The sequence below is a fragment of the Onychostoma macrolepis genome, chromosome 08 (assembly GCF_012432095.1).
Source record: "Onychostoma macrolepis isolate SWU-2019 chromosome 08, ASM1243209v1, whole genome shotgun sequence".
Classification (NCBI taxonomy): domain Eukaryota; kingdom Metazoa; phylum Chordata; class Actinopteri; order Cypriniformes; family Cyprinidae; genus Onychostoma; species Onychostoma macrolepis.
Genome location: NC_081162.1, coordinates 27,554,739 through 27,576,033, shown reverse-complemented (window position 1 = coordinate 27,576,033; position 21,295 = coordinate 27,554,739). Strand labels below are relative to the sequence as shown.

At 37.9% G+C, this 21,295-nt stretch overlaps 1 protein-coding gene across 1 annotated transcript; it reads right to left on the bottom strand.

The window, feature by feature from the left end:
* Positions 1-14,724: 14,724 nt before the first annotated feature.
* Positions 14,725-19,946, bottom strand: LOC131545815 (uncharacterized). The gene is made up of 7 exons (XM_058784972.1): positions 19,852-19,946; positions 19,713-19,754; positions 18,384-18,430; positions 18,092-18,179; positions 16,822-17,124; positions 16,429-16,551; positions 14,725-15,505 (listed from the first exon to the last, which is right to left on the bottom strand). Exons 1-7 carry the CDS (start codon positions 19,928-19,930, stop codon positions 15,459-15,461), a joined length of 729 nt encoding a protein of 242 aa, XP_058640955.1. The 5' UTR covers positions 19,931-19,946; the 3' UTR covers positions 14,725-15,458.
* Positions 19,947-21,295: the final 1,349 nt, after the last annotated feature.

Sequence of the window (21,295 nt, the reverse complement as noted above, 5' to 3'; positions counted from 1 at the left end):
TTTCCAGGGCATGTCCTCTTCAGCATAGGGCAACATGACCTCTTCAAGTATTTTAACATATGCAAACTGATCCATGATCCCTGGTATGCGATAAATAGGCCCAACACCATAGTAGGAGAAACATGCCCATATCATGATGCTTGCACCACCATGCTTCACTGTCTTCACTGTGTACTGTGGCTTGAATTCAGAGTTTGGGGGTCGTCTCACAAACTGCCTGTGGCCCTTGGACCCAAAAAGAACAATTTTACTCTCATCAGTCCACAAAATGTTCCTCCATTTCTCTTTAGGCCAGTTGATGTGTTCTTTGGCAAATTGTAACCTCTTCTGCACATGCCTTTTTAACAGAGGGACTTTATGGGGATTCTTGAAAATAGATTAGCTTCACACAGACGTCTTCTAACTGTCACAGTACTTACAGGTAACTCCAGACTGTCTTTGATCATCCTTGAGGTGATCATTGGCTGAGCCTTTGCCATTCTGGTTATTCTTCGATCCATTTTGATGGTTGTCTTCCGTTTTCTTCCACGTTTCTCTGGTTTTGCTCTCCATTTTAAGGCATTGGAGATCATTTTAGCTGAACAGCCTAAACGTTTTTGCACCTCTTTATAGGTTTTCCCCTCTCCAATCAACTTTTTAATCAAAGTACGCTGTTCTTCTGAACAATGTCTTGAACGACCCATTTTCCTCAGGCTTTCAAATGCATGTTTAGCAAGTGCTGGCTTCATCCTTTAATAGGGGCCACCCGATTCACACCTGTTTCTTCACAAAATTGATGACCTCAGTGATTGAATGCCACACTGCTATTTTTTTGAACACACCCCTTTCAACTAATTCAACTAATTGCCCAATTGCACAGCCTTAAGAGGGTCCATATCATGAATGCTGGGTCTTGTTTGTTTTCTGAGAATCTACTGCACCTGCTGGTAACTTGTTTGCCACGTAGCAATAAAAAATATACAAAAAATCTTGATTATTCTGGTTAGTCACATTGTACTGCTATTATTTTGAACAATACTGTACATACATACATACATATATATGTGTATGTATATATATATATATATATATATATATATATATATATATACACACACACACACACACACACACACACACACACACACATACATACATACATACATACATACATACATACATACATACATACATACATACATGTATGTATGTATAGGTTTTGTAGCCATAGACTCACACATGCCTTGTACTATCATTAAAAAAAAGAAAGAAATCTTATATCTGAGAAACGGATTATTATTGTTTAGCACGTTATTAAAATCTATTTCTGAACAGAGTAGGCTATTAATAATAAACGTACTAAACATACTTAGACTTGTAGCATTCATCATGTTACAGTGTACACTCATATTACTTTTATTGTTTTATATAAACCATGAAAATTTCACGCCATAAGAAATTTAAATACAATGAATTGCCTATCATATTCAAAATGTTTTACACGATTTCAAACATTGCAGTCAGGAATTATAGTTTGGGAAAAGCCCAACTATGATTTTGTAGTCATATAGCCTAGTACAGTATGTATGATTTTATAGTAGCGTATGATATGATTCTGTAGCCACAGACTCACGCATGCTTTGTACAATAAAAGGATGTACTTTGTACTATAAAAAAGGATATTTTATATCTGAGAAACTAATTATTATTGTTTAGCATGCTATTAAAATCTATTTGTGAACAGAGTATTAATAATAAACATGGTCTAAACATTCTTAGATGCGTAGCATTCATCATGTTGTAGTTTGGGAACAACCCAACTAGTAAATCTGTTCAAGTTTATGTCACAATAAAACATTAACTAATGCAAAGAAGAAACATTACTTACTCATCAGATTGATCTCCTCTACTGGATGAAATCGTGTTCTTCTTTCGAGGGAAATCCTGCCTTTACTCAGCACATCTTCCTCCAGAAATGAACTGTAGCTGCGATGAAGGATCTCCTCCCTCTTTGTTTGTGTTGGGCGTTTGCACGTGCACACGTCCCACGTGGATATTTACATATGAACGGTGCGAGCCGCGGGATTGCATTAGAGATAATGAGTTAGACGGGAAAGACTGAACATCGTGTTGGTTTCATACGGATTACTTCATCACAGAATGTTTGTATTCGATAAGACTTGCTTAATTTAAAAGTCGTTGAAGATACTTCAAGCTTTCTATAGATATAACTCCCATGTCCATGTGCTGAGTATTTGCTGAGTTACAGTTCATTTTAGTGACGTGTTTCTAAAAGCAGTTTGTGGAGATGGAGAAGACAGAGAGCGCACCCTGTTTGTTTTCTTATATTTCCAAAAGCACAAAGTTGTGTTGTTACTGTGAGTGTACACAAATAAAAGTAGACACTTAACCATTTCGATTGATGTGTAACACTTATTTGTGTGACCAAAATCAACAGAGTATTTTTAGTGTCTTTTGCACTGATCTTAAAAAAACCGAGTTGGTATTGCCGGCGATACCGTTGACCCCAATTTTCGGTTTGAGAGTCTCTGAGAGTTTGATTTTGAGAGTCTCTGAGAGTCTTCGATTTTGAGAGTGTCTGAGAGTCTTCAATTTTGAGACTCTCTGAGAGTCTTCGATCTGAGAGTCTCTGAGAGTCTTCGATTTGAGAGTGTCTGAGAGTTTTCAATTTTGAGAGTCTCTGAGAGTCTTCGATTTGAGAGTGTCTGAGAGTTTTCAATTTTGAGAGTCTCTGAGAGTCTTCGATTTGAGAGTGTCTGAGAGTCTTTGATTTGAGAGTCTCTGAGTGTCTGAGAGTCTTTGATTTGAGAGTCTTCTATTTGAGAGTCTCTGAGAGTGTCTGAGAGTCTTCGATTTGAGAGTCTTCTATTTGAGAGTCTCTGAGAGTGTCTGAGAGTATTCAATTTTGAGAGTCTCTGAGAGTGTCTGAGAGTCTTTGATTTGAGAGTCTTTTATTTGAGAGTCTCTGAGAGTCTTCGATTTGAGTGTCTGAGAGTTTTCAATTTTGAGAGTCTCTGAGAGTCTTCGATTTGAGAGTGTCTGAGAGTCTTCGATTTTGAGAGTGTCTGAGAGTCTTCGATTTGAGAGTCTCTGAGAGTCTTCGATTTTGAGAGTCTCTGAGAGTCTTTGATTTCAGAGTCTCTGAGAGTCTTCGATTTGAGAGTCTCTGAGAGTCTTTGATTTTGAGAGTCTCTGAGAGTCTTTGATTTGAGTGTCTGAGTCTTCGATTTGAGAGTCTCTGAGAGTGTCTGAGAGTCTTTGATTTTGAGAATCTTCGATTTGAGAGTCTCTGAGAGTGTCTGAGAGTCTTCGATTTGAGAGTCTCTGAGAGTGTCTGAGAGTCTTCGATTTTGAGAGTCTCTGAGAGTCTTTGATTTGAGAGTGTCTGAGAGTCTTCGATTTGAGAGTCTCTGAGAGTGTCTGAGAGTCTTTGATTTTGAGAATCTTCGATTTGAGCGTCTCTGAGAGTGTCTGAGAGTTTTCAATTTTGAGAGTCTCTGAGAGTCTTCGATTTTGAGACTCTCTGAGAGTCTTCGATCTGAGAGTCTTCGATCTGAGAGTCTCTGAGAGTTCGATTTTGAGAGTGTCTGAGAGTATTCAATTTTGAGAGTCTCTGAGAGTCTTCAATTTTGAGACTCTCTGAGAGTCTTCGATCTGAGAGTCTTCGATCTGAGAGTCTCTGAGAGTTCGATTTTGAGAGTGTCTGAGAGTATTCAATTTTGAGAGTCTCTGAGAGTCTTCAATTTTGAGACTCTCTGAGAGTCTTCGATCTGAGAGTCTTCGATCTGAGAGTCTCTGAGAGTCTTCGATTTGAGAGTGTCTGAGAGTTTTCAATTTTGAGAGTCCAGCATGTTGTGTGCACTGATCTCATGACATGCTCTCGCCTTATAAAATTAGAGTCTTCGATTTGAGAGTGTCTGAGAGTTTTCAATTTTGAGAGTGTCTGAGAGTCTTCGATTTTGAGAGTGTCTGAGAGTCTTTGATTTGAGAGTCTCTGAGTGTCTGAGAGTCTTTGATTTGAGAGTCTTCTATTTGAGAGTCTCTGAGAGTGTCTGAGAGTCTTCGATTTGAGAGTCTTCTATTTGAGAGTCTCTGAGAGTGTCTGAGAGTCTTCGATTTGAGAGTCTCTGAGAGTGTCTGAGAGTCTTTGATTTGAGAGTCTTTTATTTGAGAGTCTCTGAGAGTCTTCGATTTTGAGTGTCTGAGAGTTTTCAATTTTGAGAGTCTCTGAGAGTCTTCGATTTGAGAGTGTCTGAGAGTCTTCGATTTTGAGAGTGTCTGAGAGTCTTCGATTTGAGAGTCTCTGAGAGTCTTCGATTTTGAGAGTCTCTGAGAGTCTTTGATTTCAGAGTCTCTGAGAGTCTTCGATTTGAGAGTCTCTGAGAGTCTTTGATTTTGAGAGTCTCTGAGAGTCTTTGATTTGAGTGTCTGAGTCTTCGATTTGAGAGTCTCTGAGAGTGTCTGAGAGTCTTTGATTTGAGAATCTTCGATTTGAGAGTCTCTGAGAGTGTCTGAGAGTCTTCGATTTGAGAGTCTCTGAGAGTGTCTGAGAGTCTTCGATTTTGAGAGTCTCTGAGAGTCTTTGATTTGAGAGTGTCTGAGAGTCTTCGATTTGAGAGTCTCTGAGAGTGTCTGAGAGTCTTTGATTTGAGAATCTTCGATTTGAGCGTCTCTGAGAGTGTCTGAGAGTTTTCAATTTTGAGAGTCTCTGAGAGTCTTCGATTTTGAGACTCTCTGAGAGTCTTCGATCTGAGAGTCTTCGATCTGAGAGTCTCTGAGAGTTCGATTTTGAGAGTGTCTGAGAGTATTCAATTTTGAGAGTCTCTGAGAGTCTTCAATTTTGAGACTCTCTGAGAGTCTTCGATCTGAGAGTCTTCGATCTGAGAGTCTCTGAGAGTTCGATTTTGAGAGTGTCTGAGAGTATTCAATTTTGAGAGTCTCTGAGAGTCTTCAATTTTGAGACTCTCTGAGAGTCTTCGATCTGAGAGTCTTCGATCTGAGAGTCTCTGAGAGTCTTCGATTTGAGAGTGTCTGAGAGTTTTCAATTTTGAGAGTCCAGCATGTTGTGTGCACTGATCTCATGACATGCTCTCGCCTTATAAAATTAGAGTCTTCGATTTGAGAGTGTCTGAGAGTTTTCAATTTTGAGAGTGTCTGAGAGTCTTCGATTTTGAGAGTGTCTGAGAGTCTTTGATTTGAGAGTCTCTGAGTGTCTGAGAGTCTTTGATTTGAGAGTCTTCTATTTGAGAGTCTCTGAGAGTGTCTGAGAGTCTTTGATTTGAGAGTCTCTGAGTGTCTGAGAGTCTTTGATTTGAGAGTCTTTTATTTGAGAGTCTCTGAGAGTCTTCGATTTGAGAGTGTCTGAGAGTTTTCAGTTTTGAGAGTCTCTGAGAGTCTTCGATTTGAGAGTGTCTGAGAGTCTTCGATTTTGAGAGTGTCTGGGAGTCTTCGATTTGAGAGTCTCTGAGAGTTCGATTTTGAGAATCTCTGAGAGTCTTCGATTTTGAGAGTCTCTGAGAGTCTTCGATTTTGAGAGTCTCTGAGAGTCTTTGATTTCAGAGTCTCTGAGAGTCTTCGATTTGAGAGTCTCTGAGAGTCTTCGATTTTGAGAGTCTCTGAGAGTCTTTGATTTGAGTGTCTGAGAGTCTTCGATTTGAGAGTCTCTGAGAGTGTCTGAGAGTCTTTGATTTGAGAATCTTCGATTTGAGAGTCTCTGAGAGTGTCTGAGAGTCTTCGATTTGAGAGTCTCTGAGAGTGTCTGAGAGTCTTCGATTTTGAGTGTCTTAGAGTCTTCGATTTGAGAGTCTCTGAGAGTGTCTGAGAGTCTTTGATTTGAGAATCTTCGATTTGAGAGTCTCTGAGAGTGTCTGAGAGTTTTCAATTTTGAGAGTCTCTGAGAGTCTTCGATTTTGAGAGTCTCTGAGAGTCTTCGATTTGAGAGTCTCTGAGAGTGTCTGAGAGTTTTCAATTTTGAGAGTCTCTGAGAGTCTTCGATTTTGAGAGTCTCTGAGAGTCTTCGATTTGAGAGTCTCTGAGAGTCTTCGATTTTGAGAGTCTCTGAGAGTCTTTGATTTGAGAGTGTCTGAGAGTCTTTGATTTGAGAGTCTCTGAGAGTGTCTGAGAGTCTTTGATTTGAGAGTCTTCGATTTGAGAGTGTCTGAGAGTCTTTGATTTGAGAGTCTTCTATTTGAGAGTCTCTGAGAGTCTTCGATTTGAGAGTCTCTGAGAGTCTTCGATTTGAGAGTCTCTGAGAGTGTCTGAGAGTTTTCAATTTTGAGAGTCTCTGAGAGTCTTCGATTTGAGATTCTCTGAGAGCTCGATTTTGAGAGTCTCTGAGAGTCTTCAATTTGAGTATCTGAGAGTCTTCAATTTTGAGAGTCTCTGAGTCTTCGATTTGAGAGTCTCTGAGAGTCTTCTATTTGAGAGTCTCTGAGAGTGTCTGAGAGTCTTCGATTTGAGAGTCTCTGAGAGTGTCTGAGAGTCTTTGATTTGAGAGTCTTTTATTTGAGAGTCTCTGAGAGTCTTCGATTTGAGGGTCTCTGAGAGTCTTCGATTTGAGAGTCTCTGAGAGTGTCTGAGAGTCTTCGATTTTGAGTCTCTGAGAGTCTTCGATTTTGAGAGTCTCTGAGAGTCTTCGATTTGAGAGTCTCTGAGTGTCTGAGAGTCTTCGATTTTGAGTCTCTGAGAGTCTTCGATTTTGAGAGTCTCTGAGAGTCTTCGATTTGAGAGTCTCTGAGAGTGTCTGAGAGTCTTCGATTTTGAGAGTCTCTGAGAGTCTTCGATTTTGAGAGTCTCTGAGAGTCTTCGATTTGAGAGTCTCTGAGAGTCTTCGATTTTGAGAGTCTCTGAGAGTCTTTGATTTGAGAGTGTCTGAGAGTCTTTGATTTGAGAGTCTCTGAGAGTGTCTGAGAGTCTTTGATTTGAGAGTCTTCGATTTGAGAGTGTCTGAGAGTCTTTGATTTGAGAGTCTTCTATTTGAGAGTCTCTGAGAGTCTTCGATTTGAGAGTCTCTGAGAGTCTTCGATTTGAGAGTCTCTGAGTGTCTGAGAGTTTTCAATTTTGAGAGTCTCTGAGAGTCTTCGATTTGAGATTCTCTGAGAGCTCGATTTTGAGAGTCTCTGAGAGTCTTCAATTTGAGTATCTGAGAGTCTTCAATTTTGAGAGTCTCTGAGTCTTCGATTTGAGAGTCTCTGAGAGTCTTCTATTTGAGAGTCTCTGAGAGTGTCTGAGAGTCTTCGATTTGAGAGTCTCTGAGAGTGTCTGAGAGTCTTTGATTTGAGAGTCTTTTATTTGAGAGTCTCTGAGAGTCTTCGATTTGAGGGTCTCTGAGAGTCTTCGATTTGAGAGTCTCTGAGAGTGTCTGAGAGTCTTCGATTTGAGTCTCTGAGAGTCTTCGATTTTGAGAGTCTCTGAGAGTCTTCGATTTGAGAGTCTCTGAGAGTGTCTGAGAGTCTTCGATTTGAGTCTCTGAGAGTCTTCGATTTTGAGAGTCTCTGAGAGTCTTCGATTTGAGAGTCTCTGAGAGTGTCTGAGAGTCTTCGATTTGAGAGTCTCTGAGAGTCTTCAATTTTGAGAGTCTCTGAGAGTCTTTGATTTGAGAGTCTTCGATTTGAGAGTCTCTGAGTATGTCTGAGAGTCTTCGATTTGAGAGTTTCTGAGAGTGTCTGAGAGTTTTCAATTTTGAGAGTCTCTGAGAGTCTTCGATTTGAGATTCTCTGAGAGCTCGATTTTGAGAGTCTCTGAGAGTCTTCAATTTGAGAGTGTCTGAGAGTCTTCAATTTTGAGAGTCTCTGAGTCTTCGATTTGAGTCTCAAGAGTCTTCGATTTTGAGAGTCTCTGAGAGTCTTCGATTTGAGAGTCTCTGAGAGCTCGATTTTGAGAGTCTCTGAGAGTCTGATTTGAGAGTGTACATAAGAAGCGTAGCCTTCTGCATTTCAGTACAGTAACTGTCATCCAAACTGTTGCTGTAGTTTACAGGTAATACTAACAGAGTGCACTGTTATATTGACAACATGACTAAGCATTTTGACTATCTTGTTTGTGAACAATGACAAAAGGGACAGATAGGTTAATTGACATATATTTACTTTTAAGAGATGAACTACAGATTTTGAGTAAGGTACAGGCTTTTGCAGGAAATCCATTGTGTGTGATGCTGTTTGTACAAATTGTTTTGAGAAACACACATACTTTTTTGCAAATATTACAGTAAGGATGATTCAAGAAATGCACCAAAGTGACTGAGAAAAACTGTATTCTGGTTTTAAACAATGCATCCAGAGAGATGTGAAGGAAGAGGTCAAGGACACCACAGAGGAGGAGGAGGAGGAGGAGGAGAGGGAGTAGAGGAAGAAATGAAGGAAGAGGAAGAGTAAGAGGTGGAGAGGGAGTACAGAGAGGAAGAGGAGAAGGAGAAAGTGGAAGATGAGGAGGAGAAAGAGGAAGAGGAGGAGGAGGAAGAGGAGAAGAAGGAGGAGGAGGACAACAACATGGAAGAGAAAGAGGAATTGGAAGGGCAAGAGCAAGAAGAAAAGCAGTCTCATATATTTTAGTTGATGTGTGCCAGGGTTGTATAACAGGCATGCGAGAGGATTTTACCTCCGCTGCCTGGCCAGGGCCAGTATAGCCAGTGATGTTGAAGAGGTCTGGATGCTGGGGCAGAATAATTTGTTGTTGTTTGCTGTATTGTACTGTACTCAACTGTACATTAAATTAAGGAATGAAACATTTGGGGAGTACCACAAGCAACACTTATTACCGTTTTTTGTAGTATTGTTTTGAATTCATCTCATCAGTGTGTAAGACTGTGTTGTAGTGTGTGTGTTTTTGAGGGTTTGTGTGTCATGTCTGAGAGCAAAGGTTGGTTTTTCAGCAAGACTGAGTTGTTTTGAGTGGAGAGCTTCATTTTGACCTGAATACAGGAAGTTTGGGGAATTGAGTTAGAAGATATGGATTTGTGTTTAGAGTTGTGCAAAAAAGAGGCATAATTTCAAGAAATGTGTTTAAGCAATTGAGAAAAACTGTAATAAACACTGAATTATTAACTATTGAGTTTAGTTGGAAAAGCCAGCATGTTGTGTGCACTGATCTCATGACATGCTCTCGCCTTATAAAATTAGGTTTCGATTATTGTACAAGGAAACACTAAAAGAAAAAACAACAACACAGTTACACTTTACAGTAAGTTTCCATTAATTAATTAAATAATATTAAAAATGAGCAGTGCTTTATTAATCCTGGTATGTTAGTTAATAAAAATGCATCTGTTCATTGTTAGCTCATAGTAGCTCAGTTCCGTTAAATAATATTAACAAAACTATTTTTGATTTTAATAATGTATTAGTAAATGTTGAAATTAACTAAGATTAATAAATGTTTTAGAAGTATTTATCATTGTTAGTTCATGTTAACTCATTTTTTAAACTAATGTTAACAAATGCAATGTTATTGTAATGTTAACAAAATCATTTCATCCTTTCCTAGCTAAATATGATGTTGTCTGTTTGTCTTTGTTATCGACTGTTTGTCTAAGTTTATATGATATAAACAGGGTTTAACAAAAGAACAGAGAAGCTAAGATACAGGGCGTTAACACAGACCTATTCAAATTATATGATGTACAGCTGCTTCATGACTCGCAGTATTTTTCCATTTCATCTGGAATGTTCGTTTCATTATTCCCCCCATTATTTCAGATGAAAAGCAATAGCTGAAAACTATAATTCAGCTAAACATTTAATGACCGCCTGGACGAGTGAGAAAAATCAGACAAAGAGTGAATTCCACTGAATGCGCTGAACTCTCAACTTTAAGGAGTCTCAAATTCTAAGATCTGTTCACATCGACTGATTAAAAGAAGTGATTGTGAAGCTCAAATGAGTTTGACAGTGCATGCACTGAAATTAGACTCACTAATTTTTACATTAAATGTAATATCACATGGACAAAATGCCAGTAATAAGCATTACAAATGTGTACAGGCAACTACTGTGGGCATTTATTAAATATCACACACAGAATAAATAATCCAATCTAACAGAACAGGCCGAAAACTGATGCGTATAAATGTGCGAACAAAGATTAGTCACACTGATCAATTGTCACATACTGCAAAACAAGCAGTGATTCAGAAATATGAACACATAATCAGAGCTGTAAACACTGATATGGACTCAGCTCTTGCACTTCGTAACAATCCAGTGAGAGAATAAGTTTAGAGACTTTAGGAGGAGAGAAGATGGTCAGCTGTAGCAGTCACTGATACCTACTGAAATCAGCTCAAGCTTTTAATTTGCACCATTTTCTCTTTGCTGCCCTGACTGAGGTTAGTTTGGTGCTCACGGAAGACTTGGGGTGAGTAGCACATGCTGGAGAAAAGAGGACAGATAGTGTCTAGGCAGGTAGTTAGGGTAGAAAACAACATATGCAGTCGAGAAAGAGACCTTAGGTATCATCTAAATGAAACTGGCAGAGAGGTTGGTGGTGTGGAGGAAGGTATATGTAGATTAAAACTGATAATGAAATGATCTGAGACCTGTTTGTTAACCACGAACAAAACAAATTGCCAAATATACTTAAATATTGCTGAGCTAGCTCCTTGATAGTCACAGCAACAACGAAAAAAGTAGTTAAATTTGGTAAAAACTCCAGAAACTGGCAACACTGCACATTTGAGCATCTTCTTTTCCTTTTAATGGTGTTTGGCAAACCCACCTAAAGGTCCAGACTGCCATCTACTGCACGACATCGGCATGCCATCATGACATCTGTGAACTTAATGGAAGTAAATGCTTTCAAGTTGGTTTGCAACCTATTATTTCACAGTATTCTATGCAGTGATAAAGGTTATTGCATTGCATTAAATATATTTTATTATAATGAAAATTATAATAAGAAGATAAACCATATATCGTTGTAGTAGTGTTGAATCAATGAAAGCAGAACAATCTTCTGTTTATTCAGCTGCAGCAGTAGGGATTTCCTGGAACAATGTGCATTACTTTTCTTCTGCTGGCACATTTGGAGTTTCAGCACGAGAGCGCCCTCTGGTCTTCGGATGGAGCAGTATTTACTATTGATTACAGAACCATGCTTCACTGACAAGCTGTGCTCGACTGAATAACCTTTGTAGCTTTATTATGAATCAATGTATATTAATTAATTAATGTGCAGTGTTTTAGTTTTACATTTGATTATTCAGTTTCTGTATTGTTTCATACTTGAATGTTACTGTTAAATATATAAGCCTGCCTGAAAGTTAAAGCAGAGTTGTTGTTTTTTTGCTTTTTATGTAATGCTAAAACACTGATGGTCACATTCAGAAGTTGTAGTGATGTTTTCTTTTCCAAGAAAGAATGTAAACACACTTAAAGGGATAGTTCACCCAAAAATTTAAATTCTGTCATTAATTACTCACCCTCATGTCATTTCAAATCCGTAAGACCTTCGTTCATCTTTGGAACACAAATTAAGATATTTTTGATGAAATCTGAGAGCTCTCTGACCCTCCCATAGACAGCAAGGATATTACCACGATCAACGCACAGAAACATAGCAAGGACATCAGTAAAATAGTCCATGTGAATTCAGGGGTTCAACCATAATTTTACGAAGCTACGAGAATACTTTTTGTGCTCAAAGAAAACAATAATGACTTTATTCATGGTATGAGGAGGAGAAGAATTGTTGAATAAAGCCGTTATTTTTGTTTTCTTTGCGCACAAAAAGTATTGTCGTAGCTTCATGGAATTACGGTTGAACCCCTGAACTCACATGGACTATTTTACCCATGTCCTTGCTACGTTTCTGGACCTGAGAACATTAGGGTCTGAGAGCTCTCGGATTTATTTAAAATGATCTTAATTTGTGTTCCGAAGATGAATGAAGGTCTTACGGGTTTGGAACGACATGAGGGTGAGTAATTAATGACAGAATTTTCATTTTTGGGTGAACTAACCCCTTAAAATACCTTATAGTGTTACAATAATCAAAAAAGACCTGAACTTGCTCAAGCTTTAATCTATGCAAACTATCACTTTAGGTCATTAAACTATTATGATGCCTCAGAAGTCTGCCCGAAATCCATTTCAGGAGGTAGCTATGTGCATAAACGCTGCCTGCAAAGTCATTGTCTGATAGGGTCAGCTGACTAAGCCTTCGGACACAGCCGTATTCTTATCAACAGTGTGTTTTCCTCTACAGGATTGAATCCAGGAGGACTGAATTACAGTCACACTGGTCAAACCGCGTTATTACAAGCCCTTACATTAGATCATATTTAGTCAAAATCCATTCCACAACAAAAAATATTTGTCGACAATTTGCAGACTTGGATATTTGGGATGGACAATGACCAAAATTTCACAATATAAATAAATGTCACCATATATTTTTTTATTGTATTTTTATTATTAAAAATAAGAACAAAGAAGCAAATCACATTAATTCATGCAAGAAATTGCTTTTATTTTCATATACAAGACATTTTTTAAATATACCATTCCACGGCTTCTCCTCTTTACGGTTTGTAAACAGAAACCAAAGCTTCAGCAGAAAAGTAAAAGTTCAGCAGTAAGAAAATCTGTTATTTTTATTTATACAACAGTTCTTTTTGGTCCTCGAATCTATGAATGTAGTAGGAATGCAGTTTTAAGAGCATTTTAGGCAAAAATGTACTTGTTTGGACTTCAAATATGAGGTTTGTAAATGAAGAAAACGTCTATTTGAAAATTTGCTTCAATGTTTTCGGAGATGTGAGAGAGAGAAAGTACACGTTTCAGCTTATAGCTAAATGTTTTTTTTTCTGTTGTGTTTGTTGCACATTTTGATGTGTTGATGACAGGTAGAGGGCTCTCATATAAAGCACTGTTTCTCTCACCCACATAATTGTCACTCTAGGATCGACTACTTCTTTGCTCCTAAGACAATAATGCATGCAATCTTACGCTGCAACATAGGAGATATTGTCGTCTCTGATCATGCGACAGTGGTATTAGATGTTTGTGTGAAGGGGTTTCTTAGACCTGTCAGAAGCTGGAGATTTAATCATTTATTACTCAAAGATGATACATTTCTTTCATAATTTAATTCAGAGTTTAAGATATTTCTATTTATTACTCTACAAGTAATCCCTCACTTCTTTGGGAGACAGCTAAAGCATATTAGAGGCCTTGCTATTTCATACCTTACAACCAAAAAAAAAGAAAACAGTCAGAAAAACAGAAACACCTACAGGTGCAGCTCAATAAATTAGAATGTCGTGGAAAAGTTCATTTATGTCAGTAATTCAACTCAAATTGTGAAACTCGTGTATTAAATAATTTCAATGCACACAGACTGAAGTAGTTTAAGTCTTTGGTTCTTTTAATTGTGATGATTTTGGCTCACATTTAACAAAAACCCACCAATTCATTATCTCAACAAATTAGAATACTTCATAAGACCAATAAAAAATAAATTAATTAAAAAAAAAAACATTTTTAGTGAATTGTTGGCCTTCTGGAAAGTATGTTCATCTACTGTATATGTACTCAATACTTGGTAGGGGCTCCTTTTGCTTTAATTACTGCCTCGATCCGGCGTGGCATGGAGGTGATCAGTTTGTGGCACTGCTGAGGTGGTATGGAAGCCCAGGTTTCTTTGACAGTGGCCTTCAGCTCATCTGCATTTTTTGGTCTCTTGTTTCTCATTTTCCTCTTGACAATACCCCATAGATTCTCTCCGGGGTTCAGGTCTGGTGAGTTTGCTGGCCAGTCAAGCACACCAACACCATGGTCATTTAACCAACTTTTGGTGCTTTTGGCAGTGTGGGCAGGTGCCAAATCCTGCTGGAAAATGAAATCAGCATCTTTAAAAAGCTGGTCAGCAGAAAGAAGCATGAAGTGCTCCAAAATTTCTTGGTAAACGGGTGCAGTGACTTTGGTTTTCAAAAAACACAATGGAGCAACACCAGCAGATGACATTGCACCCCAAATCATCACAGACTGTGGAAACTTAACACTGGACTTCAAGCAACTTGGGCTATGAGCTTCTCCACCCTTCCTCCAGACTCTAGGACCTTGGTTTCCAAATGAAATACAAAACTTGCTCTCATCTGAAAAGAGGACTTTGGACCACTGTGCAACAGTCCAGTTCTTCTTCTCCTTAGCCCAGGTAAGATGCCTCTGACGTAGTCTGTGGTTCAGGAGCGGCTTAACAACAGGAATACGACAACTGTAGCCAAATTCCTCGACACGTCTGTGTGTGGTGGCTCTTGATGCCTTGACCCCAGCCTCAGTCCATTCCTTGTGAAGTTCACCCAAATTCTTGAATCAATTTTGCTTGACAATCCTCATAAGGCTGTGGTTCTCTCGGTTGGTTGTGCATCTTTTTCTTCCACACTTTTTCCTTCCACTCAACTTTCTGTTAACATGCTTGGATACAGCACTCTGTGAACAGCCAGCTTCTTTGGCAATGAATGTTTGTGGCTTACCCTCCTTGTGAAGGGTGTCAATGATTGTCTTCTGGACAACTGTCAGATCAGCAGTCTTCCCCATGATTGTGTAGCCTAGTGAACCAAACTGAGAGACCGTTTTGAAGGCTCAGGAAACCTTTGCAGGTGTTTTGAGTTGATCAGCTGATTGGCATGTCACCATATTCTAATTTGTTGAGATGTTGTGAATTGGTGGGTTTTTGTTAAATGTGAGCCAAAATAATCACAATTAAAAGAACCAAAGACTTAAACTACTTCAGTCTGTGTGCATTGAATACTGAAATAAATGAACTTTTCCACGAAATTCTGATTTATTGAGATGCATCTGTAGAGTCAGGGTTAAATATTGCCACTAGCAGGTACTTGAATGATCCCTCTCCAGCTTCTGTAGAAAAAATAAGTGCTCTACGAGCTTCTTTAAATTCATTGCTAACCCATCAGTCTCATTCAAATGTATTATATTCAAAGCAAAAGCTGTACGAATGGGGTAATAAACCTAGTAAATATTTAGCTCATTTGTCAAAGTCTAAATCTGATTCACAATTTATTACTTCTATAGTAGACCCCAAGGGAGTGCGTTCTTTTGATTCTTCTATTATTAATAATACTTTTAAACAATTTTACTCTGTTCTCTATAAGTCATACTACTCTTCCCAAAAACATGATTCTATGGTGTCATTCTTTGATTGCCCAACGCTCCCAAGTAATTTCAGATGAACAGAGAGAACTTCTAAACGCGCCCATCTCGAGAGAGGAAGCTATAACCGCACTCCACAGTTAGAAGTAGAAGTACAACTTCTAACATGTTTTATTCACTCTACAACTGATACTTTTAACCGTATTTGGACACCATATCTGGACAGCATAAATGCCTCTATTTGTGATACTCTGAGGTTTGGAATGACAGTGTATATTTTACATTTTTATATTTTTTTTTAATATATATTTTTTCTTCAGTCTGTTCTGTTCTCTTCTGAAAGTGATTTTTTTATGCTTCCACGTAGTCATTGTCGGTAACTGCATCGGAGTTGGTGTCTGTTAACAAAAGTGTACAATGAGATAATAGTGTTAGTTTCTGTGTGCTGTTAAACTACTGAAGCTCAAGCCTGATCCAAATCTAATCCTGACCGCAAAATCATCAGTCAACAAACCGAACCAAACCTCATCAGATTTTCGTCACATCAAGCACAAATATGATCAGAATATGTATAATTGCTATAAATTGTCTCTATTAGCATATGTCAAAATGCATTTCACATTAATAACTGGCGTAAGATTTTTAAGTAGACACATGCACACACAGAAAACTATATGTGACCCTGGACCACAAAACCAGTCTTAAGTCGCTGGGGTATATTTGTAGCAATAGCCAAAAATACATTGTATCTGTCAAAATTATTGATTTTTCTTTTATGCCAAAAATCATTAGGATGTTAAAGATCATGTTCCATGAAGATGTTTTGCAAATTTCCTACCGTAAATATATCAAAACTTCATTTTTGATTAGTAATATGCATTGCTAAGAACTTCATTTGGACAACTTTAAAGGTGTTTTTCACAATATTTAGATTTTTTTGCACCCTCAGATTCCAGATTTTCAAATAGTTGTATCTCGGCCAAATATTGTCCGATCCTAACAAACCATACATCAATGGAAAGCTTATTTATTCTCAATTTCGGAAAAAAATGTACCCTTATGACTGGTTTTGTGGTCCATTTACTATATGCTGAGCACCTGTGTAATGTGTCACAACAGTCATCAGCAGTAAGACTGAGGAAGAGCTATTCTTTGAGCTTCTTGAAAGGCATCTTTAGCAGCCAGAGTTCGGTATGATTGAGCCAATAATTAAATTAAATACAAAAGAACCATTTTCTGTGCATTTATTTTCAGTTTTAGGTTTTGGTCAGACATAATGTTCATTGCTGCTATAAATGAGTGAGTAACTGGTGAAACACACCTTTAGTTTTGCTCCTGATGTTGGTCACGATCACTGCTGCAGTCATGATGGAGAGACCAACAGCAATGAAGGAGGAAAAGCAGATGTATAATGAAGATGCTCCTTCCTCATGATGATCCGAGACTGCAAGGAAGTGCCACGATAGTCAAAATATATTTGGGCTTGAAATATAGTCTCATACAGACAGTCCAGTGATCAGCTCTATTATTAATGTATATTTTAAATGGCTAATTATGCATCCTAGACATCAGACGAGGGTAGAAGAGAAGTAGGGAGATAGAGAGGCAGATGAAAATGTTATAAAATATAGGAAAATGCAAACATTTAGCAATATTGTGCAATATAGACAGAGAAGTAACATGTAAATGTTCTTGCAGAGATGTATTTGTTTACCTGACCCACTGTAATTGTAGGTCTGGCTGCTCAGGTTCCTGACATCTAGATCAAAACCAATCTCATGCACACAGGTGAAGGAAGCAGGTGGACTCACAGTGACCATATACACATGCAAATCGGAATAATAAAAAGGAAAGAATTCCAGTGGTTCTATGGTGTAGTTCAGTTCACTTTCCACAGACAGCTGAAAAGACTGCCTTCTGTGTGTCATTCCAAACATTTCGGCAAACTTGCACAGCACGAACACATGCTCTCTGTCCTCCATCTGTCGGTACACTGTGATGTTGGGCTCTGGGACATCTGAAATACAGCACATCAACATTCATCAATATTAGCATGGACTGTATATTTTAGTAACGGCTGCACACATCTTGACAATTTTTTTGTTAAATTTAATCACCAGTCACATTGTATTGCAAATATTTATGACGGTATAAAAACTTTAATAATCAATAACCATGTATTAATAGGAAGATTAGTATTAAATTAATAAATTAATTCTAGAGTTCTGGTTTACTAACATGATCATTCTGTATTTATAAATTTCTGTATTTTCCAACCTGAGAATTGTGAAACGGCCTTAAACAACTACCTAAACAAACTGAAAAATGCTTAATTGTCAAATACGTTTATTTCATGAATGCATTGCTTCTGACAACGCAGAAGCACAATCTAGTTGCTGTGTGCAAGACATCATTTGCATCTCAGCCAGATATTAAAAACAAAGTTGTGATGAAACGGAAGAAGCAACAGATTTTTTCTTCTGTATTATGTGATGTATTATTCTATTATCGAAATGTTTCTGTATATTCTAATGGGTAATATTGTTTAAAATCTGTTTCATCTGGCTTTAAACTAAATCACTGAGACATTTGTGTTCTTCACTGAATTCAAGCGCTTCTCACTGTGCTGGTTGCCTGATCAGCGAGTTAACACATCTGCTCGCACTGCGCTGCCATTTGGCAAGCTGATAATTGGTCCATGTGTCGCCATTAACGCTGTTTCATTCTGATTTGGCACATAAGCATTATATCAAACGTGTTATCATTCTATGGAGGGAAAATTGTAATTATTGTTTATCACCCAGCCCAAATTTCAAGAATCTTGTAATAAGAAGGCAAAAAATCAAAGTGAAAGTGAAGTGAAGTGAAAGTGAAGTGACATACGGCCAAGTATGGTGACCCATACTCGGAATTTGTGCTCTGCATTTAACCCATCCAACGTGCACACACACAGCAGTGAACACACACACACCGTGAACACACACCCGGAGCAGTGGGGATCATACTGTCAGACTCGAGCTCATATTCATACTCAAAATCTTTCCAAAACTTTTCATATTCTGTCTCTTCAACCTGTTCAACAAAGGCACAATAAAAGTTATTATATAAAATGTAAATTTATTTTTGTATACCAGATCTAAGCCAGGGCTAAGAGAAGACAGACAAATTATATTTCTATTTTCTGTACAGTATATTTTTATTCGATAGAATCAGCAGCTACAATATACAATATTTATTATAACATCATATTCAAAAATAAAATTTTAAAAAACTTACTGTTGTAAGTGGTTGATGACTCTCGCTCATGGATCTCTGCCATGGATCTGGATAAAGCAAAGATGACAAATGACAATTATAAAATATAGACAACTGAAATTTGAATGCAAGTGATTTCCAATGGGTGAGATCCTGGGTTATCTGGGTTGCCATAGACTCAAGATCAGAAGAAAAAGATGACTGTGCTAATGGATACAATAGGTGCCTTCATATCTTCTGCTCTTAATTACACAATTAATTTGGAGTTATTATGTCTATTTATTCCCTGCTACTTATGTAGTATATATTTTTTTCTAAACTGCAATACACTTCTGTGAACTAAATTCAGTATTATCAAAACAATTAAGGGAACATTCAAAACAGATTTTAATTTAGCCATACACTCAAAAAAATACACACACACAAAAATTGCTGTCTTAACTGTAAAAATGTTTCCAGATTGATGGTTTAAAGTTTGACAAGCAGATAAATAGAGTGGTTAAGTTTTTTCCATCTTCATCGCCTGGCCAATGTTAAAGCATTTTTATCGAAAAACTTTGAAAAAGTAATAGCCAAGCTTTTGACCAGCACGCTTAAATTCCAGCACATCTCCCCTGTTTTGATATCTCAGCAGTGGCTGCCTGTAAAAATATTTGAAATACTCATTTTGGTTTATAAATCGTCACATAATCTTGCACCAGTTTATCTCACTGAGTTGTTGCATACGCACAAATCAGCGAAACCGCTTAGGACTGGACATTTAAGAATGTTATCCGTCCCTAGGTCCAGACTGAAACACCATAGTGATCGAGCTTTTGCTATTGCTGGCCCAACACTCTGGAAAAACTTTCCTGTAGCCATCCAAACAGCATCTTCATAATACACCTGCACTTTAAAATAAAAGTCAGTGACAGGAGCCACAGACACGTAGGACTGCAGTGTGCGTGAACTCGCTGTCTGAGAGAAAGCGCAGCTGGTACCGGTATATCAATATTGCAGTATCACAATATCGTATTGATTCAAATATCTTAGTATCAATATGTATTGAAATATCGATTCTTTTTGACAACACTGCTGATAGGTGGATTCCCAGGACTGGAGTTGAGAAACACTGCTGTAAAATATTCCTAAAAAGAACACTGACAGAAAAGCCCTTACAAAGATCTGAGAAGAGATGATGCCAACCCTGAACCAACAAACAAAACTACCCAATCTTGCTATAAGTTTGATCACAACATCAATTTTTGATCAAACTTTAATTTTCTGTAAAGCTGCTTTGCAACAATTTATATTGTGAAAAGCGCTATACAAATACACTTGAATTGAAAAGTGTAATATTAAATGATGCACCTGCTGTTGTATGTTCATCTGGGTCCCACGCATCAAACGAATCTGAACAAAAATAACAAAAATTACACTGACTCCTTTCCACTCCATACATATAGTAGATAAAAACCAAATCTGAGGCAAACAAATAGAATCCACTTACTGAAAGCTGACCAAAGGGCCAATAAAAGGATATAAAGCTGGTTCATGCTGTCATAGATTAGAGACTTTCTGAGATGCATGGGAGCAACGATTGAGTCTTAACACTTAACAGACTTCCTCTGTGTTCACAAGAAAATGTGAAGTGGGTGTGAAAAGAAGAAGTGACTCTCAAACATTAACATTATACTTAATGAACATTTATGCTGAGTTTCCAAAATCCGGCTGGTTTTACGAGATATTAAGCCTACTGTTTACTAAGTAAAGCTATATTATAAAAAAGTCTTTAATTTAAATTAAAAATTTAAATATGCACAGTAGGTCATCTAGATAGCTCTTCATTTGTACACAGTCTACAGATAGTTGTGAAATGTTACCTCATGAGGAAAACTGTAAAGTTTTTGGGGCATATTGTGTCAGAGAATGGTATTTCATTCTCAACTGATCCAATAAAAGTATCAGCAATCAGTGATTTCAGAGTGGTGGATTTGATGGAAGAAGACGGGAAGACTCCTTAACCAACAAAAATCAAGTCTTTCCTCGGAATGGCGAACTACTATTCTCATTTCATAGAGGGTCTCTCAGTATTAGCCAAGCCACTGTTTAAGCTGACTGCTGGGCAGAAGATCAAGAGGAAAGGTGGGAAAGGTGGCCCCTGTTTCCCTGTTCCTCCTGTGAGAGCTCTCCGACCGCTGCCACAACGCCAGGGCCCAAACCCTCCTGCATCAGCTGTAGGTGAACCAAAAACAACTGATAACAGCTCTCAGTGATATGTGTCGGGTCTCCGCTATATTAGCAACAACATTCACAAATGTTTACAGAACAAGCAGGAACCCGGTGTGCCTGTAGCCTTCTATATTTCTGTTTTATCACGTGATAGAAAGTCTAAGGCCTTCTCAAGCCGTACGGCTGACCCATCTAATCTGCGGCCTGTAATGCATCAATCTAAGATTGCTGTAGAGACAAAATGTAATTCCATCAAGTTAGCATTTTTAAACATTCGCTCACTAAAAAATAAATCATTTCTGATCAATGATTTAATAACCACAAACAACTTGGATTTTATGTTTCTAAATGAAACATGGCTAGAAGACAGCTGCAGTGCAACAGTCCTCAATGAAGCAGCCCCTCCTAACTTTAATTTTACAAGTGTCTGCAGGACTGTTAGGAGAGGTGGAGGTGTAGCTTCTCTATTTAAAGATGTTTATCAATGCAAGCAAGTGTCATTTGGTCAGTATTTGTCTTTTGAATATCTAGGTATTGTGCTGAAAGGTGCTCCATGCATTCTGTTTATCATGATTTACAGGCCTCCAAAATACTCTCCAGCCTTTGTTGAAGAGTTCACAGAACTGTTATCAATGATTTCCTCAGAGTTTTACTATTGCAGGGGATTTTAATATTCACATAGATAATGCAGAAATCAAAACTGCAAAGGAAATTATAACTGT